Genomic DNA, 27,465 nt, shown 5'->3' with positions numbered 1-27,465 from the left:
CCACACACACCTTAGGCTCTCTTTTGGAGTCTTATATCATGTACATTGATCTCAAGTTACTAATATAGTTACAGGTTTCACAAAAAAAAAAAGTGTGTGTGTGGCTTGCTGCTGCCTTCCGCCGTACATCCCGAGCTTCTCCCCGCCTCTTCTAGGCTTTCTTGCATGTGTTGTGGGTTTCTTTTCCGCCTACTCTTCAGCCTCCTGCAGCTCCTCGTTTTTTGTGTGTGTGTTGTGGTGTGATCTCTGTTTTCAGCCGTACAGATTCCGTACATTTGTACGATCGCCGTATAGATTCCGTACGTTTTATCCCGTTTGCTTTCCGTACAACCCTGTAGGCTTTTGCCGTACAGTTTTCTTTTCTCTTGCCCTTCTGTTCTGTCTGCCGTACAGTTTCCGTACAACTGTACGGTCGCAGTCCAGTTTCTCCGTACAGTCCCTTCTCTGGTTTACCGTACAGCTTGTCAGTCCTTCCCGTGCCCCGTCTGCTTCTCTCCATTTGGTACCTGCTGAATCCCTTAGCCTCAATGGCAGAAACAAGCAAGTATTATGTTTAGAGAGCACTCTCTCCTGAACCTAAAAGACAATCAAGGGAGACTTCGCCCCCCATAGCTTCTTCATCTGAAGATGCTTCCTATGTGTTTGACATGTTGAATGAGGATTTTCAACAAAGTAGAAGAGAATGGATTCTACCTGCTCCGGAACTCACTTACAAGATGAAGTTGTCTTCTCTTGTGCATCCTTTGAAGAAGCTCTCTCAAACTGCGGTTATCATCTTTTTCCCAGGCAAACCACCCTCGGCTAATGATGTGGGACAATGGGTGAATTCTCTCCTAGGTGGATGCTATGTATAAGGAGTCTATTTTGCCTCCCGAGGATTTTATGAGGTTCATCTTCTGGATGCCTTGACAAAACAAAAGATGCTGGAAATGTCCACTTTATTTTTTGGTCGTCAAATGGTGCACATCATGCCCTGGTCCCCTAATAAGGACTATCAGAATCTCATCAAGCATCATTGCCCTGTATGGGTTGAAGTGGTTGATTTTCCAGATTACATGAGAACAGAGCTTCCAAGCTTAGCCATGACATTGGGACAAGTGATCTGTCCCCCCCGTCCCACAGGTAATAAAAATCGTTTTAGCATCTTATGGGATACTGATAGACCAACTCCCTCTGCTATTGCAGTTGAGATTGAGGGTGTTAATTTGGGAAAGAAATATTTCACTTTAAAATGGGGCATTTTTTCTGGACTTGTTTCTCTTGTCACAAGTTTGGGCACCTAGCTTTTGAGTGTCCCTCTATCCTTCATCCGCCTCCTCCAGCAGCTATTCCTCTGCCATCTAATAAAGGCGGTCAGAAGACATATGTGGAAAAGACTGAAGCGAAAGGAGTAAAGCTTTCAGTTCATACAGGGAGCCAGGCCAATTCAGCTCAAAACAAGGATAAAGAAAAAAGCAAGTTAGTGGAAAATAATTCATCTTCTCACAAGGGATGGCAGACTGCAAAGAAGACGGTGCCTCTCAAACAAAGACCTCTCCAATCTCGTAATCAGGATGCTTCTGCTCCTTCTCCGGGTCAACCTTCTACCTCTTCGAGCAACCCCATCTCAAAGGCATGGGTCAATGCAGTCAAGAAGGGTCTTCCACTTTGTGAAGAAGATGATCTAGTCAGGGAATTGGATTCTGAGGGTCAGCAACACCCTGTGGCAATGGCAAAGGCTTGATGCCTCCCTTTCTTTTTTAGGACTGTTCATCTCTTGTACATATTTTCATGCGTGCTTCTCTTAAATGTATTTCTTATAATATACAGGGCCTCTGCAACCAGAATAAATGGAGGCTCCTATGGCATTATATAAAATAAAACTCATCCAGATGTTGTGTGTCTACAAGAGCATAATCAGCATTCTTTTGCTGGCCAGCATGGATTCTTTTCAGGATATGATATATTTTATGCAGGATCTGAACAATTCTCTGGGCTGTGCATTTTAGCCAGACATGATCTGCAGCACTTGATAGCATATAATGATCTTGGTGGCCAATGGATGATTATCCAATGTATAATCAATGGAGAGATTTTTGAAATAGGCTCCTTGTATGCCTCTCAAAATTCAGCTTCTAGAGCTCAAATGTGGGACTCCATAAAGCAATATCCTTGGTCTTCAAATGCTCTACTTTGTGGTGACTTCAATAATTCTCCTAACTGGAAGGACAATACCACGCATAAATCCCATATGCTGCCCTCTGAAATCCAGCAATGGGAACATATGACTTCATCACTTCAATTTGCAGATTTATGGACAGCAACTCACCCTTCAGTTATGGGATTTACATATCATCATAATGCTTTTACAGAATATTGGGCCAGGCTTGATAGATGTTATCTTATTCATGCTCAGCAATATGATGAATATACATATCAAATGTGGACTGATTACTCTCAACAACTATCTGATCACACTCCACTTTGGCTCTCCCTTTCATTTGGAATGCCTCTGGATGACATGCAGCTCTCTTCAGTCAGACATTCACAGGTCAATCAATTATATCTTTCTCATGAAAAATTCCAGCAAATGATCAGACAAGCTTGCAGGCCATTGTTATCCCATGCTCAGGAGGATCTGGACTTTGCTTGGAACTCTTTTGTACATCGTATTCAAAATGTCATTAAGTAATATGGAAGATGGTACATGGCAGAAACCAGACAGCATATCCAGTGGGCAAAATCATACAAGCAGTATTTGGTACAGATTAGCCATCAAAGGTCTTTATCTGCTTCTGAGCAGCATTTATTGTCTTGTGCTTCCTCCATAATTGATGCCAATGATAAATGCAAGCTTTCCAAATGGCAGACCAGGGCTAGAGTTAAACCTATGCTAGATAAGGGTTGTTCCTCGAAATCTTTCTTTCGGAATTTACATGCACATAGACAAAGTCAATCTATCATGAGGGTCAGGAAACCTGATGGTCTTTGGACCCAGACTTTATCTCAGCTAGAAAAACAATGTCTGGATCCTTTTCAGCCGCTTTTCTCTCAGCCATCTTCTTCTACACCTCAGGTTGCATTGGCTCGGACCAGATTCATTGAGCTTGTTTCTCCTATTGTTTCTTTGCAAAAAGCTTCAATGCTGGAAATGTCTTTTTCAGATATTGAATTGGATGAAGCCCTCAAGCATTTGAGTTAACATAAATCCCCTGGCTGGGATGGTTTGACGGTTGAATTTTTTGTAGCCTTCTGGGCTGAATTGAAGGGTCCAATTTTGAAGTTCATTAATGTAGCCTGGCAGCATCAACATCTTCCCTCAGCTTGGAAGCATGGTCTGGTTAAGCTTGTGCCCAAAAAACCTCTATGTGAGACAATGGATGATTGGAGGCCCATCACTTTGATGCCGGTTATATATAAACTTATTGCTAAAATGTTGGTACATCGGATAAAGGATATCCTTCATGATGGACTTCATCCCAAGCAATATGGTTTTGTTCCAAGAAGGCATATACATGACAATATCTCTAATACTCTCATCGCAATGGAATATGCAAAATATACAGCTCAAGATGTTTTGGTCATGCAGGTGGATGTGGCAAAGGGATTTGATACAGTATAGTGGGATTATGTCTCTCAAATCATGTTTAAACTTGGTTTTGGGCCAAAGCTAGTTAATGTCATATATTGGCTTTACTCAGATTCCACTGCTCAATGCTTTATAGGGAATCATTTGTCTGAGTTTTGGACTCTGGAACGATCAGTTCGACAAGGATGCCCTCTCAGTGCTTTGCTCTATGCCATTGCTTCACATCCTTTGCTTCTTTATATGGATCATCTAGTTGATACTGGACAGTTAGTGGGGCTTCAGATTTCTGGTTCACGGCCTTTCATTGCACAGGCTTATGCAGATGATTCATTCTTCATGCCAAAGAACACTCCTTTGGAGCTTCGCCTATTGATGGATACCCTTTCAGATTTTGGGTTGGCAGCTGGTCTTAAAATTAATTTTCAGAAATCAAAACTCTTGCCTCTCAAGCATTGTGACTGGCATGCTATCCTGTGACCCCATATTATTTATCCGGAAAACATAGTAAGACATTTGGGCTATCCCATTGGCTGGAAAATCAGAATTAAGCAACAAATATCTTGGGTGTTAAACAAAATTCAAGACAAATTAGAATATTGGAAGATCTCCACTTGGCCCCTACACGTACAGAATTGTCCAGTCCATTGTTCTAGCTTATGTCCAGTTCTACCTTCCTCTATTACATTGGTCATCTTGAGATCTCTCTTCTTTTATGTCTCAAGCCATGGAGATTTTCTGGAAAACTGAGCTTCATAAAAAAGCTTTAAGGTTACTCAAAATGGACCTGCTTTGCTCACCAAGAACGCATGGTGGTTTGAATATAATAAACATCAAATTTCATGTGTTGGCAAGAAAGATCACTATGCTCAAGACATTTTTTCAACAAGAGCAGCCTTGGTCTATCATGTTGGCAATTTTGTGTGGTCAGATGCGCACAAATTCTTATGGACATTGGCTAGTTGATCCATCGGAAGTAGTACTTCGCAATTTTCAAGGTAAAATCCCTGGTTGTCCATTTTCTACTTCCTTGATTCAGGATTGGAAGCAAGTTCTCTCTCACATCAAATGGTCTCCCCATCCTGTTTCTATAGCTTCCTCACTCAAAATGGAAAGCATTCATTGGAGTGCTGTGTTTTCCTCTCCCCTTGTTATACAACAACCAATCAGAGCTTACAATCTTATGAAGTTGGGCATGCGGTTCATTGATGACGTAGTAGATACGCAAGGACATATTCTCTCTTTTCCGATAGCATGCCGACAATACAATCTTGGGATGCATCACAGACCTATTTGGAAAGCTATTGCTGATCTCTTACTCCCTTTGGTTCCGATTCCAACATTGAATGTAAGAGACAGGCTTCAAGATTCGCACCTTCAGTCTTCAAGTCCAAGATTATCCTCTCGGCCTTTGCATTTATTGACTTCTATACAGGCTTATCGATTGATATTACCTCCTCCTTGGATTGCTCATCATGCTAATTCTCTATGGCATGTGAATAAGTCATTAGCCTGGTGGAAAGGAAAATTGCAATTGATATGGAAGTTGAAAATGCCATTGAAGCAGAGACTCTTTCTATGGAGATGCATTGTTGGTATTCTTCCAGTGGGAGTGAAATTGGCTCAAAGAAGGATTGCCTCACCTCTTTGTCCAAGATGTCATATTCCAGAGACCTTCTAGACAAGATCTCCTATTTCTTCTCTCTCAGATTTCCTGCACACAGGTTCTATAGGTTTTTCTGGATGTATGGCAAACTATCAGCTTCTTTGTCACAGTATTCTATTTTCTTCCAATGGATCAGATACTGGGCCTTATGGACCCTCTGGCTGCAGCGAAATCATGCATATCTGAATTCTCCCCTTCAGCACCCTTATGAGTTCTTCCGAGCCTCATTGCGGCAGTCTTTATATGATGCCTTACATGAGGACGATTTAGATGTTTCTTGTATTCAACTTTTCTTTCACTACTTCTGACGGATAGGGCATTGGCTCTTTTCTTGAGCACTGCCCTGATGTAAATGAATGTTTTATAATACCAAAAAAAAAAAAGTGTGTGTGTGTGTGTGTGTGTGTAGAGTGGACTGACTATTCTCAACAACTATCTGATCACACTCCACTTTGGCTAAACTTTTCATGCATGCCTCTGGATGACATGCAGCTCTTTTCAGTCAGACAGTTACAAGTCAATCAATTCTATCTTTCTCATGAAAAATTCCAGCAAATGATTCGATTGGCTTGCAGGCCATTGTTATCTCATGCTCAGGAGGATCTGGACTTTGCTTGGAACTCTTTTGTACATCGTATTCAAAATGTCATCAAGGAATATGGAAGATGATACATGGCAGAAACCAAACAGCATATCCAATGGGCAAAATCTTACAAGCAGTCCTTGGTACAGATTAGCCATCAAAGGTCCCTTTCTGCCTTTGAGCAGAGTTCATTGTCTTGTGCTTCTTCCATAATTGATGCTAATGATAAACGCAAGCTTTCCAAATGGCACAAAGGAATTTTACAATATAAATAATAGGATGTGCAGTATCATCACCAGTCCCCACAAATCCTGGTCTTTCCATTTTCCTTGCATCCTACATCCATTCTGCATGACATGTCATGTGGTTTGACGCACCCAAGTCAACATACCACACATCATTGCTTTCTTTTGCACTTGTCACAGAATTGGTTCATCACCTTGTCTACTAGAGGATGCATAATTGCCTTGCTGCAATTTTCCAGTCATGATATCATTCTGCTTTTTATAGCAATCTTTAACCATATGACCCATTTTAGCACAGTAGTAGCATTCAACTTTGCTGTTTGCATTTTGGCCTCTCTACCATCCACCACGACCTCTTTGGCTCCCCCTACATCTAAAGTTACCATGTCCTCCTCCATAGGACTGGTTTTCTTGAATTTGCTGCATATTATGATTTCTGTCACGGCATCCAAATCGGCGTGCTATCAATCTATCATGAGAGTAAGAAATCCCAATGGTCTGTGGACCCAAACTTTATCTCAGCTAGCAAAACAATGTCTGGATCATTTTCAGCTTCTTTTTTCTCAGCCACTTGGCCTTTGCATGTTCAGCTTCGAATTGTCCAGTCCATTGTTTTATCTTATGTCCAGTTTTACCTTCCTTTATTACATTGGTCATCTCGAGATCTCTCTTCTTTTATGTCTCAAGCCATGGAGCTTTTTTGGAAAACTAAGCTTCATAAAAAAGCTTTAAGGCTGCTCAAAATGGACTTGCTTTGCTCTCCAAGAATGCACGGTGGTTCGAATATTGTAAACATCAAATTTCATGTGTTGGCAAGAAAGATCACTATGCTCAAGACTTTTTTTCAGCAAGAGCGGCCTTGGTCTATCATGTTGGCATTTTTATGTGGCCAGATGCACACAAATGCTTATGGACATTGGCTAGTTGATCCATCGGAAGTAGTACTTGGCAAGTTTCAAGGTAAAATCCCTGGTTGTCCATTTTCTACTGCCTTGATTCAGGATTGGAAGAAAGTGCTCTCTCGCATCAAATGGTCTCCCCATCCTGCTTGTATAACTTCCTCGCTTCGAATGGAAAGCCTTCACTGGAGTGTTGTTTTTTACTCTCCTCTTGCTGTACAGCAACCAATCAGAGCTTACAATCTCATGAAGTTGGGCATCCGGTTCATTGATGATGTGGTAGATACTCAGGGACATATTCTCTCTTTTCCGGCAGCATGCCAACACTACAATCTTGGGATGCATCATAGACCCCTATGGAAAGCTATTGCAGATCTCTTACTCCCTTTGATTCCGATTCCAACATTGGAAGTAAGAGACAAGCTTCAAGATTGGCATCTTCACTCCTCAAGTCCAGGATTATCCTCTCATCCTTTGCATCTATTGACTTCCATACAGGCTTATCGATTGATATTACCTCCTCCATGGATTTGGTGAAACTAAGAAAATTACATTATGAAACATCCATTTTACAACAGGGCAGTGCTCGAGAAAAGAGCCAATGCCCTATCCATCAGAAACAGTAAAAGAAAAGCTGAATGCAAGAAACATCCAAATCTTCCTCATGCAAGGCATCATATAAGGACTGCCGCAATGAGACCCAGAAGAACTCATAAGGGTGCTGAAGGGGTGAATTCAGATATGCATGATTTCGCTGTAGCCAGAGGGTCCATAAGGCCCAGTATCTAGTCCAATGGAAGAAAAGAGAATACTGTGACAAAGAAACTGATAATCTGCCAAACATCCAGAAAAACCTCGAGAACCTGTGTGTAGGAAATCTGAGAGATAAAAAATAGAAGATCTTGTCTAGAAGATCTATGGAATATGAACAAAACCACAATAAGTGCTGAATACTCTCAGGAGTATGATGACATCTTGGACAAAGAGGAGAGGCAATCCTTCTTTGAGCTAATTTCACTTCCACTGGAAAAATACCAACAATACATCTCCAGAGAAAGAGTCACTGCTTCAATGGCATTTTCAACTTCCATATCAATTTCAATTTTCCTTTCCACCAAGTTAAAGACTTATTCAGATGCTTCTGAGTCCTTTCAATAATGCACGCATGCACAGGCTACAGTCTCACCATGAATGGGTTGTTGCAAGCAAAGCTTAGACCTACCTATATCTCTAACTTTCGATTGAGTTCTCTGGCAAAGCTTAGAACTTGCCTATATCTGGCAAAGTATTTATCAAGTATGTGCAACCTTTCATCTTTTTTGGTGCATTATGCTTGCAGCTATTTTCGCTTATCTATTCAATGTTTTCACTCTTAGTGATTGGAGCTATATGTACTATGCACAAGTCACAGCCTCACAGATTCAGCCTTCTAGAGCCTAGGCTATCTAAAATTTCTGATTCACAAGGGAAGAAAAATGGGCCGTTCAAAAGATCTCGTTTGGAAGGAGGCAGATGTGGAGGAATCTTATGGTGCTTCCACCACAGAAGTGGAAGTGCAGCCACTGTGGGGAAAACTATCGTGGAAGTACGCCTCGTGTGAGAGCTCACTTGCTTGGCATCTCTGGAAGGGGAGTAAATGGTTGTGCAAGAGATGTCCTAGATGATGCGCTTCTTGTTTTGGAAGGCATTCCACGCTCATCAAAGAGACAGAGACTTGAGGCTCCCCAGCCTATTTATGTGCATGGATCTCCTCCTGGGAGTCCCATGTCAAGTCTTCCATTGAATGCTACATCTAGACCACTGTCACCTAGCTTCACACCGTATCCACTTTGCTTGGTAATTTTTCTTTTAGTTTTATATTTGATATGTTTTGCAAAAGCAAAAAAAATATTTTTCCTAACTATTCAATTAGGTACATGGGGGCAAGGTCTAGCATTTGAAGGTGGACCCCCTTTGTTGGGGTTACGGGCATTAGTGTCCCGCAGAGTTATGACCTCCTTTAGGAGGGACATTGGAAATCACACTCCACCTGAGTACCCGATTTATGGGACCAATCAAATGCACAGATTGTATACCGCCCTAGCAACCATTCAGGAGAATGTCTCTAGGCTTTGGGTGTGAGCCTGGAAGCATGCCAAAGAGACATGGAGATACAAGATAAGACGACAAACGAATGAGCTCAGTTATGGCTCATTTGTGACTTTAGGGTACATCATTGCATAGTACAAGCTGTTAGGTACCCGACAATGAAATCAAAATTGAATTCTGACCACTTTGCATTTTTAGGGTTTTGGGTGACATGGCATGCTGTCATGGCAGCCTTGACATGTAGCATAGCCACATGGCAGCCTGTGGGGACATGTGGACAGCCATGCATGGACCATGGCACCACTTGTCATTGCAGGAACTGCAGCCCACCAAAATCTGCTGCCAAGTGTCCCTCCTCCTATCCTTGGCTGAGGGGGGGGCTCAGCCTATAAAAGAGGGCCTTCCCCCTCCCATTCTTGTATAGAAAAACTCGTTTTTAGCCTCTCTCCCTTGATGCAGCAGCCCCTCCTCCACCCTTTGGGACCAGCCAACACCACTCCAGGCCCTTCTCTCTCTTGCTGCAGGCTCTCTCTCTCCTCTGCCAATCTTTCTCTCTCTACTGTGCAAAATTTCTCTCTCTACAGTTTGGGCTCTTTCCCTCTACAGAAATCAGCCCTCTCCTCTCCTCCAGAGCAGCAGTAGTACGTCTCCTCCTTCCCTTGCCTGGGAGAAGCCATAACACTCTCTCTCTAAAGCATTACTTCCTAGCAAGCTTTCTCTCTCTACTGTTCCAGCCCTTCCCATGCAGAAATCAGCCTCTTCTCTGCACTTTTGGGACAGCAGCAGCATCTCTTTCCCATCTGCTAGCCTAGGAGCAGCCATGACACTCTCTTTCTAAAAGCATCACTCCTTTCAAATTTTCTCTCTCTCGTCTACAGGCCTTTTTTCTGAGTTGTTCTCACTCCAGCCTCTTGTTCTCACTCTTCCCATCCAAGGGGGCTGCAAAAGCATTAAGGACTCCATGTCCAAAGGAGTCAAGTCATGAGGGGAGTCTGTAATTTCAAGTTTGTCTCATTTGCAACACATTTTCATGTTGGTATTGCTCTGTTTCTAGATAACTAGTCTTGCAACGAATGTTGGATGGAAGTGGTGAGGATTGGGTTGTCCAAGAGCTGAATACGTTCTAGTCTCAGCCATGGAGTCATTCTCTCTAGTGTTTATCCCTTTCTACAATTGTTCCTTTAAGTCTTCCGTCTAAGTCATAATCATCAACTAAGTTCAAAGTTTGGGAGCTGCATTGCACCTTGGTCTTGTATCTCTTTTTCAAGAAATAAAGTGAGCTTGGTTGGGCCCATCTTAGCCCCTCAACCCAAGTGTATTGTCAGCAAGTTTTACAAAATTTCAATTGTGCACATCTACAAGTTTTTTATCATGCATTGTATGATGTATTTCCGCCTAAAGCTCTTCTGGTTGTTATTCACACTTAATGGAAGTCTATTTTTTGCCCCCCCCCCCCCCCCCCCCAAAAAAAAAAAACAAAAACAAAAAAAACTCTTGCTTAACCCTTGCAAGTGGTTTAGTTAGGATCTCTACCACTTAATCTTCTTTTGCACAATATAACATTTCTTTTTTACCTGTCACAATCATTTTTGCGTATAAAGTGATATTGCTAATCCAAGCATGAAATCCGATCCTTGGCTAGTTTGATAAAGCTCTCGATACCAAGTTGGATACTTTTAATAAGACCAATAAAATTAAGATCCTTCTAACCTAGGTAGCCTCCCAGGCTACATTTATGGATGCTATACTCGGTTTATGTGGAGGATAAAGCAATAATTATAGTTCCACAATATCAAGCCAAATCTGATGCTGAAGAAATAGATCTTATGTCATCTGAACACCCAACCCAATCACTATTTCTAAACCGTGATAATTAAATTCAAACATTGTTCCTTGGACGTATCTAAGAATAATCACATTATATTGCATCAGCCTTTGGTGGTGGTTAATATATATTAGGCTACTAACTAGTTACCTGTATAAAGTACCATCTACTCCATGATCCTCCAATAAATTCTCACCTGGATTCATTGGTCTATTGATTGGCTTGCAATCCTCCATTCTCAATGTTTGAGTCTTTCATTTGCGTAATTGGTTTGTGATATGAATGTTTTACATTGATCTCTCCAAACTTCTATTTCTGAATCGTAATACATATGGCCAAGGTCTTTCATGTCAAAGGCTTTATTCATCTCCTCTTTGGCATGTTTCTTGTGTTATTCATTATTACCTATGATGACTATGTCATGAACGTATAAAACTACAATAACTATGTTACCTTTTGCATCATGCTGTGTGTACAAATTATAATCAAATGAACTTTTATTGAAACCCTTTTTATGCAAATGCACATCAAGTTTTGAATACCAAGCAAGGTGCTTGTTTCAAATCATACAAAGCTTTTCTAGTATACAAACCTTCTCCTTGTTTTTAGCCTCACAAATCCATGTAGTTGACCCATGTAGACCTCTTTCAGATCACCATTAAGAAAGTAGATTTTCACATCCATCTAATAGAGGCAAGACTTTCCTTTATAGAACTCATAAAAATATGTGGATCTATATTACGATATAAGAGCCTTTACCCGCTAGATAGTCTAGTTTTCAATCATGCAACAAATTCCTTGACGTATTTTAAGGTCTCAAACTTCTCATTCAAGAAGTACACCCATATCTTCTTGAAATAATCGTCTATGAATGTCGGGAAGTAAATCTTCTCTCTTACTACTATGACTTTCAAGGATATCTTTTTTCCTCGAACCTTTTTTAACAAACTTTTCAGGACATTAATTTCCCATGATACATCTTTTACAAACTATCTTCTCCTGACAAAGCCGAGGCAATCCACATACAAAATCTTTCCTATTTATAAGAACTAGGTTTTGCATTCTTAGATGACTACATGACTTCTTCAACTCCTCCAGCTATGATCTTGAAATCATTGTCCTTGTTATATGTTCTTATTCTGTTAAGTGATAGCACTAACAGATAGTAGATTTTCCTGAACTATACAAAACATTATGTATGTCCCACATGTCTTTATTCAACATTCGTATTAATATATATTATCACCACCCATAATTTGAGGAAGTCTGGAGTCTCCTAGCTCAACATAATTTGAGGAAGTCGGGAGTCTCCTAGCTCACCATCATCATTTCCTATTACTGGCTCCGTTAGTGAAACATGGTGTGCTCCTCTTGCACTCTACATCAGACTTTGCCAATTGAAATAATACACATTGCATGCATAAGGTTGTCTATTAATCTATTCAAATCTCACACTCTTAGCTTACAAATAGAAAAGCTGTTTTTAAAAGCTTACCTGTAATTCCTCCGAAAGCAATGATAGCTCTTTCTTGGCTGCAGAAAGCTCCCCAAGCAGCCGATCCTGTCAGTTTCGAAAGCCAAAGGTACAGCTCATAAGCAATACTTGAGAAATGCACATCTTTGATACCAATAAAACGACATCATAAACACTTTCTCAAACAAAGAATTTTACGCAAAACCCTGCACCTTTTAATCTTTGATGCCCATTGAAGTTTGCCCTACATTGTCTTAAAATACAAACTCGACTCTCTTTCCTGTGAAAATGCAAACTCTACCCTCTTTCCTAGGAAACCTTCAAGGAACCCTACAGAAAGTGAAAGCTCCAACCATTTCCACATTGACAAGTTGTTTAAACAATCCGATGCAACTACCCAGATTATACAGGCATGCGATTATACAGGCATGCGTTATTGATGGAGCAGTTGTACAGTACAGAAACATGAACAATCAGCAATCACTGAGCACTTCTGACTCTACCTTAGCTTCACTCTCAGCATAGTATTGCCCCAGTACAGTTTGAAGATTAAGAAGTTCAACATCCTTGGACTCCAGGGCAGTAATGCAACTAGCCAGCCTTTTCCTTAAATGTGATATCTCCTCATTGGCCTCTTCGAGCCGCTCACAATTTTTCTTATTAACCTCCATTTGGTTTGCCAGGGTTTGCTCAAGAGTTTGCTCTAGTTGCAGTGCCCGCAGAGTGCTTGCATCAGCTCTTTGTTGAAGTGCTTCTATTCGTTCACTATCCTGATCCATCTTTTCTGAGTCAGCTTGTTCCTGATAGCATCCAGCAGCACAATCAGAAGTCCACACATGCATCCCAGAAAAGTGTGCAGATTCTCAGTGGAAAAACACTACATACTGTAGTCCCGCCCCACACCCTCCCCCAAAAAAAAAAGACAAAAACAAAAACTTTAAGCTCCCCATCTTCTGTATTACAGCAAATTACAATGCAACACACAATCATTTGTATTTAGAGAGAAACGCAACTGCCAGTTGATGGTTTCCTACGTCCTAATATGCCTTTGCTAAAAGGCATGTCAATTGGTATAAGCAAGAAGACATGAAAAAACTCACAATATTACAGAGCAAGAAAGACTGGAAAGCTGACCGACAAACCAAATCCAGTCTCCAATTGGATGCTCTACAATAGTACAACCAAGGAGCTCATCATCAAAGCTAACAAACAAAGAATCTGATACGTTAGGAGTGGCTCATTATCAACTGTAGTTTATGAAAAGAGGAAGCATTAGCACCATGCTGCTTCCATATAAAGGTTAACGTTGGGTTTATAACCAAGGCTCTTCTTTAATAAACAGCATGAAAATATCCAGGGGGACTTCTGATGTCACACAGTAACACTACAAAGTTAGTTACTCTTATTCCCTAATCTCACCTTGATTTACCTAGTAAAAAAGGGATGACATCGCTCACATCCACGAGCTAACAATAAATCTTAAATTTTAAATCCTATCAATTTAGGGCTGACACCTAACCTTTTTGCCTCAAGCAATTATAGAATCTGTTACATCAAGCAGAAGTGGATTAACCCCGAACTCAGCCAAGACCATCTGGTATGGCACCGCTTACTATTGATCATCCGTGCGAGTAATAGAACCTGGAATCCCTCCACCCACGCTCAATCCACCTGTGATAGATAGGGCCCCAAACTTGGCGGCCATATATACTAGCTGAGTAGACCAAAGAATCAAAGTGACGAGACTTGGCTCGAAGACCATGGAAATGAGAATGAAAGCACTTGTGCATACCCCTGCTCAGTCAATCCTGATTGGTATTATCGTTACAATCGTTGGATAAAAGCACTCCTAGGTATGTGTAAGATGCAACGATCTCTACTGGCAACCCGTCGAAGGTGAACTGCTCTCTATGTGTGACTTCCTTGGATATGTTGAAGATCATAATCTTGGTTTTAAATAGATTGAGCTTCAGATCATGTGTCTCACAACGTATAAACTGCATCCAAGTGCCGTTGAAGTCCCTCAGCTAAATAGGAGACTAAGACCATGTCATTTATAATGTCAAGGCTGACCCCAGAGGAAGCCTACCTATTGAGTGGTTATAACTCCTTGGCGCTCTGCAAATGGGCTAACCTGCATGTCGAATACCGAGGCATAGATGACTACCCAATCATGATGGCCTTGTAGCTCCATAGGCTCATGAGATCCCTTGCCTGTAAATAGGGAAGATGGTGTTAAGGGTCCAAGTGTGGGAAAAACCAATGCAAACCGCTTCGTAAAAATGCTTTGCCCAAGATCCAGCAAGGGTACTTTGTCCATATGCAATGTATACAGTACATAGCCCCTCAGGATTTCGGGATCAGCCATTATGTAACTTCAAAGCTGTGTGTCTGATGTCACCGGTTGACAGTGCATATGAGATGGCAAAAAATAGTTGTGAGAGATGTAATGACTCGTGAGGATTATTATGAAGCATGTGTGCATAGTAGTGCCAAAGTAAAGAGTCCATGAGAGAAGAAGGAGCTCATCACTTGAGAAACTTCCACCAAAAGTCTATGGAGTTGCTACTAAAAGTAACATCTCATTATGGAAATGCATGCCTGCTTCTTTAGACGGATTAGACGACGATACTCGTTGCTAAATAGGATGTTTAGTAACTTCTCATTCTGGCAAAGAATGCATGCTTCTTTCAGAGGACCAGACGACAATACTCACATTGGTCATCTTGCTCAAAAGATGATGCTAAGTTTCGAACTTGAGTTGGTGGCATAATGTCTTACACTTATCCTCGTACCAGATATTGCAGGGACTAAGCCAATAAATAGCGGGCAAGTGGAGCTTGTGGTAAGTAGAGGTCGGCCTCATGGAGGAAAGGGGTGATTAGAGCGGCTCAATCTTCCGCATCCAAAATGTCCTCGAGCAACGTACTTGAGGGATAAACTATAGTCGAAGAGCATGTATGGTATGTGGTGTGTGTGAATCGTGTCGCGGTGTGTCGTGTGGTGGTGAGTATGCTAAAGAGGCGATTAAGATGATCAACTTTGGGTGTTGATGGGAAAACAAAGATATCACTGATGTGTCCAGCAAAGGTAGGTACAAGATCCCATGAGGTAGTCAACTATGCTTGAAAACCCGTCGTGGGGAAAACAAATAAATCCACACAGGGACGGCCAATCGGTCAAAACATTGCAAATTATGAGGTCATATATCATGTCCATGCCCAAGAAAGAATGCCCATAGGAAGTGATCAGGGCTCACCTCTGCAAATACTTGAGATATCCCTGCCTCATATAGGTCGACGTCGGGAAATAAAATAGAATCATCTTAGAAATGAAGAAGCTGTACTTGTTGCATAGAATAGAATAGAATGTTGTATTATCGTCCTCTCGGGGCCAAAAAACGACCCATGGGTTGAAATCTCGAACAAGGCTTTCCCGCGGCTCGAGAAATCCATGGTGTCCAGATGTAGGGATGCATATGTGAGCTCTCAGCCTCCTCTACCCTCTATATATCAGTCAAGTTCAACAAGGTACTTCTCTTAGTAACTAGAGGAGACAAATTCCAATTTTCAGATCAGCTTTTCAGAGATGTCCCTTATTACATAGAAATTTTTCTCTGTGGCAAAAGCTATGAGCCGTTTTTTTCACTTGCAAACCGGCTTCACTGGACTTACTCTTCTAATCAAGAATTATTTACTTCTTTGCGGTGATCTTGTGGACACTTCTCGCAAAAACTTACTTTCCTTCAGGACTGCCCTAGATGCTTCGCAGCAAGAGCTTCTATCAACTGGCACAAGGTACTTCACTTCGTAACTAGAAGAGACAAATTCCAGATTTTCAGATTGGTCTGTCAAGGATGATCTATATTTCTATCTATATCTAACAATCTACATCTATATCTATAAACCTATATATCTATATCTATATCATATCTATATCTATATCCATATCTATAATTATATTTATATCTATATATACCCTAGTACGTTGCTGCTTCTCGTTGTGGGAAAAGCTATGGCCGTTCTTCTCGCTTGCAAACCGAAATCACTAGACTTCCTCTTCTGATGAAGAATGACAAACTTCTTTACTACAAGCTTGTAGATGGTGCATCTCTTTTCTTGGAGGCTTCTCCCAAAACTTATGTTTCTTCAAGACTGCCCTAGAGACCATTCACTTCGTAGCAAAGCTTCTATGAACTGACATAATCCATAGGATCCTAGATCACTGATGTGGACACATCGACTTGGGCAATGGAACTTGCTTTCATCTAGATTGAGAGGGGCTCTACAGCAAGATATTTGGGATGCCATGTAGGTGTGAATATCAGCTCTACTTGCTCCGAATCTAGAGTCATCTAGAGGAAACTATGAAATTGGACTGACTACTCTAGATTTGGCTTCAAGGGCTCTAGTTACCAACCGGGTACTCTTGGCTCCTAATTGGTATATTCCATCTTGTTGAAGCTTGTTACGTTCTTGCATTGGCGAACTGTAAATTGTTCTGAAACTTACATTTGGTCCGAATGTGAGAGCATAGTTGATAAGAGAGCTAAGGTAGCACGGAATACAATTTCCTTACTTGCCACTATCATTGATCTTGACATTCATTGCAAAGCACTTCTAGGTACGCTTGTTAATAGAGCTTTCCTCCCTGGCAACCAACCATGGAAGGACTTCTTTACCCAACATAAACGGACCTTCCTGAGATCGATAGGCATCCCTTCATGTGGAATGAACCCATTATAGATGATTAGGCCATCCTATGGGTCACTCAAGCTACATGTAGTGATCTACATGGGAGGGAGGACCTGCATCCACAGTCCATGCCTCAAGAGTATTGTATCTATCTTTGACCACACTGTTAATAACAACATCAATTCGGGACATGCAATGGTCGCCCACCAAGAGAGCTTAGTTGGAGAGTTTTGGCATCATCCCTTCCACCCTCCTTCCCCTCCCGGGGGCCCTACTTTTGGAGAGAGACCTTTATAGATCCCATAGAAGAAGAGAATGCTACATGTTTTCATGGCTGTTTCGGCATAGAGGTCTACCTATGAACCTTTGGAGAGGGGTCTTTAGAACAAACACCCAATGGAAATGATGCCTTATAGAGATTGAGTGCATACAGCGCTATGGTAAAAAGGGGTCTAGAGAATTGGCAGGATATCTTTCTTGCTTGACCAGATCAAGAAAAGCAATTTTTTACTTGGGGATTTCCTGGTCGTTGCATGGGCATATCTGCAGCAACCAGGAAATCCCAGCTTCTTCATCACTTGCGTGGATCTTGAAGTATCACTTTTGTATAATACACCAGCCACTTTGTAAGAAGTCAGGTGAAATTTTTGTCCACTTTTGCCGCTTGAAAAACACCTTTCATGGACAACAAACAAGCAATGCATTTATGCTACACCTTGTAGTTGATTGGACCTCTACATGACTTTCTTAGAGATGCATCTTTGAATCACGGTTCCTTGCAAGATGCAAGGTATTCCCAGACTTCTTGTGGATGTCACCTTCACCTAGTCCTCAATTGACCAAGCTTGTGAAAGATTTACCATGCATGATGCATAAAAGCGAAAACACTACAAGATGTAGGGCAAGGACAATCTCCTCCAAGTCGAGATGCTACCCAATCAGGCTCAAGGGTTGCATGCGAGAGTACTCTCCCAAGCTAGGGTCAACTGAAGAAGGTTAGTAGAGACCCAGGTTGTGCAGGTCAGAAAGAAAGAAAGTTTATTAACAGTCTTCGAAAGACTTAGGGTCTGTGAGACTGAAAAAGCCAGAAACAATGAGCCGAATGGGTGGAGCCTCTAAGCGAGAGTAGTGTGAAATCACTGCAATGGTCCTCTAGATGCAAGTGGAGGGAGCAAGCCCACCTGAGACCAGGGTGATGTACGAGGCTGCAGTGGCATAAAACTTGTGATAGGAGCTGGCAACGAGCTAGTGACGATTAGTGTGTGTGGTCCGTTGTTGCAGTCTCAGACAAGTGCCACTGTCACGCCCGTCAGCCATGTCTCTGGTCTAGAACATGGAGGGAAGATCTCCAAGCTTGATCTATGAAACCCCTTCTTAAAACCTGAGGGAGGGTTGATGCACCCCTCCCTCGATCATGCACTACTTCTGAAGGTTAGTAAAGACCCAGAATGCTTCAAGGAGCAAGGTTGTGGAGGTGAGAGGGGGTCGCAACCCCTTCTCATAAACCAAGGGAAGGGCTGATGCGCCCCTCACCTGAATGACCAGATGGCCAGCCCTAGGCAGCTGACATACGGTCAGCCTATTGCGTGGCCTGATGGCCGCTTGGCCGAAGCTTGATTGATATCCACCTATCATATGCATTTTATTTAACGGGTGCCTCGAGCTTGGGCCTCTGATTTGCATGTGTACCTGGCCTGTCTGCTAGACTATGAAGAACAGCCTCGTTCTACTTGATCCGCTCCTAGACATGCTTGCCAACTCTCCTCATTTGGGAACCTTACAGGTTAATCATGTAGGCATTGACCTAGGACCCACAAGGTGAAGCATTGATTTCAACAACTCCTTTCATCACACCAAAATTAGAGCCACTCAAAGGTGATAACTTCCCCTCTTTCGCTTCATTTGTTTCCTTACTGATCAGCTCGTTCACTCCAGATACATTGCATGGGGCTAGCAGTTGCATGGACCAACGAAACTTGCATGTGATATAGTGTGTCCCTCATCATAGATGTTAAGCTTAGCATGCACCATCGTCTCAAACAGCTACCAAGCTGTAATAAAGGGAATCCTAACCTTGACGGGCAACCCTGTATTCTAGCATTTCAGTGCAAAATATCAAGCCATTGTGATTCATCTAAATATATGATATCAATTGATATATAATCTTTGCCGCATATACCAGTACAAAAACATAGATCTCTTGCTCAACAAAAGGACTCAAAACACCACTAGTATATATGCGAAAAATTCAGACTTTCGTATTTTAAACAGTACTACAAACCGTTCTTAATCCAGGTACAAAAGAAAGCCGTGCTTTCCTTAGTTACACCTTTCTTAATAACTTTCCACTCTCTCCACATTTGGGGCCCTTATCATAAGGAACATAAAACTATGGAGGACTAATGTTGTGCTGAGTGATGAATCCACCCAACATGGGGCAAGTTGAAACCTACTAAGTTGCTATGGCTATGTGGGGCTGCTGGAAGCAGCTGGAAAATTGTGGTGTGGCATCACAGAAATCCATAACAGTTTCGTATGGCGGATTGGATCCAAGAGTGCACGTCGCGGGTGGATATGAAGCTCTCCAATGCGGATTCCGTGCACACCGGGCTGTGAAAACAGTTCGTGGGCAATTGGCGAAGGCATTTTTGTTGGCTGGTGACTGCATACCTATCGTATGTACAGGCTATACAGGTTCCCAGGCTCTGTATGGACTGCTATAGTACAGCTGTGTACGGATTGCGACAGTATGGCTATCTACGGACTGCTACAATGCGGGTGTACGGACAGCGTGAGAGCTTGTACAGGCAGGCTGCCTTCGTCACATGGACAGCTGCCATCGTGGCAGCATGGGAAGAGTGTCTTTCTGTTGGTGTGTATTAGCTCGAGAAAGAGCTCTGCTGGATGCTCCCAGTAGGTTTACAATTCACAGTTGCTTACCAGAGATCGCTCTTAGTTTTGAGCTATTTTGGAGACCCATTGCAGGTAGGGAGATGCATGGTTGGTGCTATCGGAGAGAGATGCAGGCTATCGACGTTGCAGGCTGGTTTTAAATGCTATTATTTCTTTGGGCACATCACTGGTCCAGTGGGCACCTGAGGTTGGCAAGGGAGTTGAGTGATCCCTTTTGGATTGCTAGTAACAGCTCCCGGCCTCATGCTAGTACTGGGAGCTGATTTGGATGCCTATTAGAAAGCATGGTGAGAGCAGAGCCCAGCACGGTGTTGCTTGGGACACTGATGCCTACTGAGAGTGGGATGTGCATTGAATGCCAGTGAGATTGAATCCAGTGTGTATCTTATCTGCAGGCATCTCTAAATAATAAAGAAATACTGAAAGGGGCACCAAGGTTTGGGGCAAGTCTGTGTTATTGTCTTGAGCAGGAGCCTTATGGCTCCCATTCGATTGGTTATTTATTTGCTAAATTGTTTATGTGAGAGCTTCGGTTGGTTAACTGTCTATTACCGCCTTCTTGTTGGCGCTGAGGCCGATTTCAGTACACAGGCATGAGACCAACAACTTTCCACAAGAAACAAATGCAATTAAAAGAGTTTAATGAAAATCCATTTTTTCAAAAAGTCAGCACCGAATATATGATCGTGTCAAGACTAGCCAGATTCACTTACAAACATGCAAGTGCAGAGTTCTAAACCATAAAGCACTCCATGACATATCGCAGGGGTTATAGTAACATATCCTAGACTAACCCCTTTTTAAATAAACCGACTTTAAAGAATAATATCAAGGTATGAGAGAAACTTGGACTTCCCTTGTTTACATCTATCTTAAAAACTTTCAGAGCTCTCCCTCCCCCCCCCCCAAACCAAAAAAAAGAGTGGCATTGAATGCTTGAATCGGAACTTTGAACCCTGCCTCTAGTAGCCATAGATGAGCTTCATCAGCATCACAGCAGCAAGTCAATAATTCAATTTGGGGAGTAAACATACACAAACAAAACTATTTAAAACAAGTCCCTTTGATTTTCCAATAGGGTTTATATAAATCAGCCAAAAGCAGCCCTATAAGTGTACAACTGGTCTGCTCTTCATGACATCGGTATGATAATGTACTTTTTCTATAAGATGCTGCTTCAATCTTTTTAGATCCCGTAACGCCTTGTCTCGCTCAGCACGGATAGCATCAAGACTTTTTTCATAATTTTTCGCTTCCAAATCCATTGCCTCCTGTGCATCTTTAGGTATGCTGCTTGACTGTTTTAAAAAACAAACCAATTTGAAAAGAATGAGCAGGTTCCCCAACAAAAGAGATCCAACTGTTTGAATGAGGAGCATCAAATCTGAAAGCTAGAAAAACAACAAACAAATGTACATCTTTTTAATCACTCAAAGGTCCTAGAATTTTCAGACTGTTGCCATCATAGAGTCCCAAGTTATTACTCAATTACACTGCCAAAGATTGTTTATTCTTAGAAAGTACAATACGCAACACCACAAAATTCTATGCAAGGGCCGCAAAACATTGCTGTTCAGACCTCAAAATTGACAATCAGAGAAGTACAGGCGCGGATCATGGTCTAAAGCTCTATCTTTGTTGCATGGCGAGAATTTAAAAACCATGAAAGGTGCAGCTTAGGACTTCATCAGGCCATGGCCTTCATACCCTATAGAATAGATTAAGCTGCCTAAACATAATGAAAGAAGTCCTGGGAAAGGTGTTCAATTTGAGTCAAATTTTCTCGTATTTCTGTTCGAATTTGAACAGGATCTTCCTCTTTTGCAGGCCCCGACTGCCTTCTTGCATGATACTCCTGATGATATCTAGCTACACACCTCAGTCATCGAAAGCACCAGCCAATGGCTAGTACTTGTCTACTGCAAAGAAACTTTGTTTTCATTTTCATCCACTTCATTGACTCTATTGTTTATATTGATTTCTCTGTTTAAGGAAGATCGTGTTAGCAATCAACAATAGAGTTGCACATTAATGCACGACCATTCCTTTGTGCAACCATTAAGTTGAAAAAGTACAGCATGGTCTCTTAACAGAGAGGTTGAAAAAGTACACATGGTCTCTTGCAGAGAACCTAGAGTTATACTGCATCCAGAGCAGGATTCCAATATCACAATCCAGGTCCATGCCAAAATGCATCTTAAGCTGAAATTCCAATCCTGACAATGAAAAGACCTCTCAAAACTTCAAAAAACTGCAACCCACAGTCTAAAAACGTCATTTCTTGTCTGTTTTGGAGCTAGCTTGCTTGTTTTCGCACGTCCCTATGTTACTTAAGAGTCATACGACTGCATGGATACTTACACACACACACACACACACACACAAAAGAGAACTCTATATTACTGCGTGGGAAACCTCAAAAAGAGGTGAAAACCCACCATGAAGTACAAAAGAGAAAAGTATAAAAGGAACACCTATCTAGTAGAGATAGGGAATGCAGATAACAAAAAAACCCCAAAACAAAAGGAGAAAAATATGAATTTACATGCCTCTAGGTGACAACATAAAGACAATATCCTCCAAAGTGATCCCCTGTTGTACCAAAAAAGCATTGAGTGAAGTAGTAGTACCATCAATAAAATGTGATTTCTTTTTACCCTTGTGATTCTTCTTGACATAAGCAGGAAGACGAAACTGTTGAATCACTGGGTCAAAAACCTATTGTAATATAGGATGCATATCCTCAATTGTAAAAGTACTTTTTGGTAAAGGACAAGCATCCTGAGTATCTTGCACTCTCAAATCCACAAGTCTTGTCCACTGTATCATTATCAACTATATCAAAAGGAGAGAGACCCACCTGTGTGTCCTTTTCTTTCAAATCCACGTTCAAATACACACACACACACACACATACATATATTGAAATATAAATTTTTGACCTTTCCACAATCATGCACGCCCATTCTCAAAGTCCTCTCAACTGATTGGAATCTGAAAATTGTGTTACAACGACCTGTGTATCTCCAATTTGGAGCAAGTTCCGATGATGGAACTTCTCATTCTTGATATTATGTTCTCTAGGTCACCTCCAAGGATTCAGAAGTGCCACACCTATCCAATACTCCCGCCCTAGGAGGATGTTTCTGATCCCACTTGTGAACTTTGTGAGTGTGAAGAGAACACACATTAAGGACCTGGTTGGCACCCTGCAAGCTCCCGGTAAAGCTTAGTTTTTATAGAGACCATTGCCTACGGATTTCAGCAAAGGATTTTATTGATCCACCATGGTACACACAGATCCACTTCCCCCACTCCCTAAGGATATCTACCAGGCAGTTCCGTGTCCCATTGCACCGACTTTGCATTGAGAGTGGACAAGCAGAGGGTATACCTACAGAGGGCTGCATCTGCATCCCCTGCGATCAAGTTGGAGGAGCATTTCACTTCAGCAGATGCCTGGTGTACTACAAGATCAGACGTCGCTATCACTGCCTCTTCAAGGATGGCTTTGGGCCCCTATCTAGCCTTTTGTCCTACCCACATTACAGGTGCCTAGTGGATTTCATCCATGAGATCATCCGACACAAGGAGCATTTCCTCATATCACAGGAGAGACGAGGCTTGGACGTATAGCCAAACTCCACTTAGAGCACGATTAATGAGATTTTCCAACTAAACAGCAGTGACCATCAGTGTTCAAGCAGACACTAGGCCCGTGACCCAGAGCAAGAGGCAAATGAGACTCACCACTAGGCTAACCCACACATTAGACTAGGCGACCTTCCCTCCTTGCTCACCACACCAGAGACACGACCGACTAGCGTGACATGGCACTGGTTCGTCGTAGGGCCATTGCTAAAATACCACAACAAACCACACGTACTAAGGCTCGTTAGAGACCCATCAAAGGTTTTTAAGCTGCCACAGCAACCTCGCACATCGCCGATTCCCTCTTAGACTTGACTTCTCCTTAGCCCTCCCCACATGATCATCACAGCGCTGCCAGTCGTTGCCCTCTCCATGAGTTCAAATAGTTCTCTCTCTTGATGTATCGGTATCATTACGATCATGGATTTTTCTTATGTTCATCATGGGTGTTGATGCCTGTTTAGACGCTCCATTCTTTCGCTCATTGTATCAGGTCCTTTTCAGTCTCATACACCCTTCAGTCTTCCAAATACTTTTAATAAACTCTCTCTCTCTCTCTCTCTCTCTCTCTCTCTCTCTCTCCATCCATCCATCCACACACACACACACACACACACTTATATATATATACGCCCTGCCTCATCCTCTATCTTACAGGACAATCCCGCCTCCAATCCTACTTGCGCCTGATGCATATGCTGCTGGTAGCAACATCCTAGGCTTTGCCTAGGCCCCTGCACTATGTGTGATGTCTGTGCATATGCCCCGCCCTAGTTAGGAGGAGCTATTGTGGGTAGTACGAACCTCCAAAGCCTTCCGAAAAAGGCTATCGGGTAAGGCCACATTGTGCCCAGCCCTTGCCACACCATCTCCAGCTCAATCCACACCTACAAGGATCTAGCAAACGACACCCAAAGCTCCAAAGAAACAGTTAGAAACGTCTCCAACCCCATTGAGATCTACGCCAGACTGCCCAAACTTGCAAACACCAAGAAATATTAACAAGAACTCAAAGAAATCTTCCCACACTATTGCAAATTGGGAGCAAGGTTTAGGAATCAAGAATTTGCCATCCCTAGGACCACCTCAACCCTGCCTCAGGTCTAATGGAGGTGCCACGAGACCTCCCTTAGCTGCCTTGAGGGTCGAATCTACACCTTGGGTTATCACCTCCAAGAAACGTCAAAGAAGTGACAAACGTCCACCGAAGGATGATAAGACTGAACTGCAGGACCTTGTGGATCACCATTGGCTGCAAGCAAACATACAAAAGTGACAACACAATGCCTACACAAGATGTGTGGAAGACACATGGGGAAAGCAAGCTTTGGAAAGCTACACAACAAGGGGACGACCAAAAGGTATTTCTCATGTCATCATCCACTTCTATAAGATTTGTCTAGTGCTGGTTAAGAAGGTTGATAGCTTGCAAGCCACTAATGTTGCACTACTTATATGAGAAAGCACACGTAGACAAAGTATTGGCAAAGATAAAGAAACAAGGAGGACAAGTGCAAGATGAATGGCGGAATGAGGAAAGCAAGAGGGATGAATGTGTGTGTGTGTGTGTGTGGGGGGGGGGGGGGGGGGAGAGGAGAGACAGAAACAGAGACAGAGACAAAGATAGAGAGGGCAGCATTGGAGTCAAAAAAGATCAGATGTAAGCCATGGAGACTGAACCACAAGAGACAACTCCACAGACCCAAATACACAACATCTTCGCGGCCCACTAGGGAGCCACCATGGCACCTGGATATGTTTTTCTAGCACTAGTTTTGAGTACTTAAGCTTTTGAGATTATTAGCATAGCACTCGGCAAAGAGCCTTAGGGCAACCTTTGCCTCAACGGACAGTGGCTTGTATGAGTTACCTTTTTTATTGTACTCCGTCTCATAGGCCCGTGAAGCCTCCCCAAGACGTTAATAACTCTCTCTCTCTCTCTCTCTCTCTCTCTCTCTCTCTCTCTCTCATGATCTCTTCATTTGAGTATCATTTCCTCTCAGCCTATAGCCTCTCTCTAGTAAGTAACAAGAAGATTTTACGCACTGGAGGATTGCAAGACAGCTGCCTTGGCTGTTTTGGAATGGAAGAGGAAGAAACACACATTGATGAGAGCAAAATCATTCAACTCAAGAAGGCAGTACCACAAGTCGATTGGGATGAGAATGACATAAGCTTCATCACTTGAAAGGGTAACCAGGCACAGATTTACTTCAAAGAAAAAAGCTCAAGGGTCAAGATCCTTAGACAAACCAACAATCTCAAGGGTACTAGAATTTGAATATCTAAAGAGCTCACTATAACCCAACTCAAACAACGGGCAAGTGAACTCATCAAAGTGAAAGAAGCAAGGAAGGAAGGTAAATGGACGGTCTACCGAGATGGGCAAGCACTAATAAGAGATTTCAAACCTAAACCCAAAGACTCTCAGTCTTAAACTAATGTTATTCAGCTCACTCTTACATAATACTTGAATGTAGTTATTTTATGCTATTATAATAATCTGGGGTTGAGATGTACTCCCCCACAGACTCTCAGTCTCTAACTGATGCTGTAGTTTTTTGGTTTGTGTATCTTGTCCCATAGACCCGCGAGGTCTTACGAGGACGTTAATACACATCTCTCTCTCTCTCTCTCTCTCTCTCTCTCTCTCTCTCTCTCTCTCTCTCTCTCTGTGGCACTTTCGACAGGGGGGGACTAGAGATGATGTTATGCATGCACACAGAGATGGTTTGACCTTCTACAGAGATAGTGGCATGTAGATCACAAAGGAGGGTTTCATTGACCCACCAATATATACGCGGATCCACCTACCCCACTCACTGAGGATCTCTATTGGGCAGTTCCGAGTCTCTTCACATAGACTTCCTATTGACAGCGCGCAGAGCAAAGGGCATACCCAGGGAGAGGCGCATATGCACATTATGTGACATGTAGGAGGTTGAGACGGAGGAGCACGTCATCTTCAGGTGCCTTGTTTACTATGAGATCCGAGGGCGTTTCTACTGTCTCTTCAGAGATAGCTTTGGGGATTTGTCATGATTCCTCTCCTATGATTCCTCTCCTACCCAGACCAGAGATGTTTGACGGGCTTCATCCATGAGGTAGTCAGGCACCGCGAGAGGATACTTTGATCACACAGACAGGAGCAGATGTCTTCCTTAGCAGATCCTTCTCAGAGCTATATCACGAAGCTCTTCCTACCAGATCACATGGACACCCACGAGACGAGGCCTCAACATCATCGCGATCCAGAGCCAGTGACCTGACAGCTCAGACAGAGGGTTGACACGCATATTACACTTGGGGACATCCCCTCTCTATTCAAAGTCGGCGACACGGGTTACTGGGGTTACTGTGGCCCTTGTTAGACGCACAGCTATGACCATGAGACATCACAGAGCTGCACCCGTGAGCAGTAGACATCACTCTATCGCCGATTTCATGCCTCCATTTTACCTCATCCACCCCAAATCTCTGATGACAACAACGAAGACGATGATGATGATGAGATTGATATGTAGTCGACCACTGACATGACTATATTGTACTTAGTACTATCATTTTTCATTTTTTCATTCTGCATTGGTGTGGATGCTCGTTTAGTAGCTCCCTCACAGCTCGTTTATACTAGGTTTTTCACAATCTCATAGACCCATCGATCTTCCGAAGACTTTAATAAACTCTCTCTCTCTCTCTCTCTCTCTCTCTCTCTCTCTCTCTCTCTCGTGCCTTATTGGTCACGCAGCTGTGTGCATAGACCCTGAACAGGTTGTGCGCCCAGCACCTTACAAGTCGTCAATCAGGCAACCTAGCACCTATACAGGTCATCGCTCAGGCATTTACCAGCCTTCCTCGTGAT

At 42.5% G+C, this 27,465-nt stretch overlaps 1 protein-coding gene across 1 annotated transcript in view; it reads right to left on the bottom strand.

The window, feature by feature from the left end:
• The window catches only part of LOC147900646 (golgin candidate 4-like), a 161,783-nt gene that overhangs the window by 47,918 nt on the left and 86,400 nt on the right, over nt 1-27,465 (bottom strand). The window contains exons 9-11 of the mRNA XM_087376266.1: nt 21,110-21,250; nt 12,849-13,145; nt 12,367-12,432 (exon numbers count right to left, since the gene is read on the bottom strand). Coding sequence (XP_087232392.1) covers nt 12,367-12,432; nt 12,849-13,145; nt 21,110-21,250 — 504 coding nt within the window. The remainder of the gene's footprint in view (nt 1-12,366; nt 12,433-12,848; nt 13,146-21,109; nt 21,251-27,465) is intronic.

The sequence above is a fragment of the Dipteris shenzhenensis genome, chromosome 6 (assembly GCF_047967505.1).
Source record: "Dipteris shenzhenensis isolate YYH24624 ecotype China chromosome 6, Dip_SZ_1.0, whole genome shotgun sequence".
NCBI classification, from domain to species: domain Eukaryota; kingdom Viridiplantae; phylum Streptophyta; class Polypodiopsida; order Gleicheniales; family Dipteridaceae; genus Dipteris; species Dipteris shenzhenensis.
The sequence above is the reverse complement of the archived record's forward strand: the minus strand, read 5'-3'. Positions and strand labels throughout refer to the sequence as shown.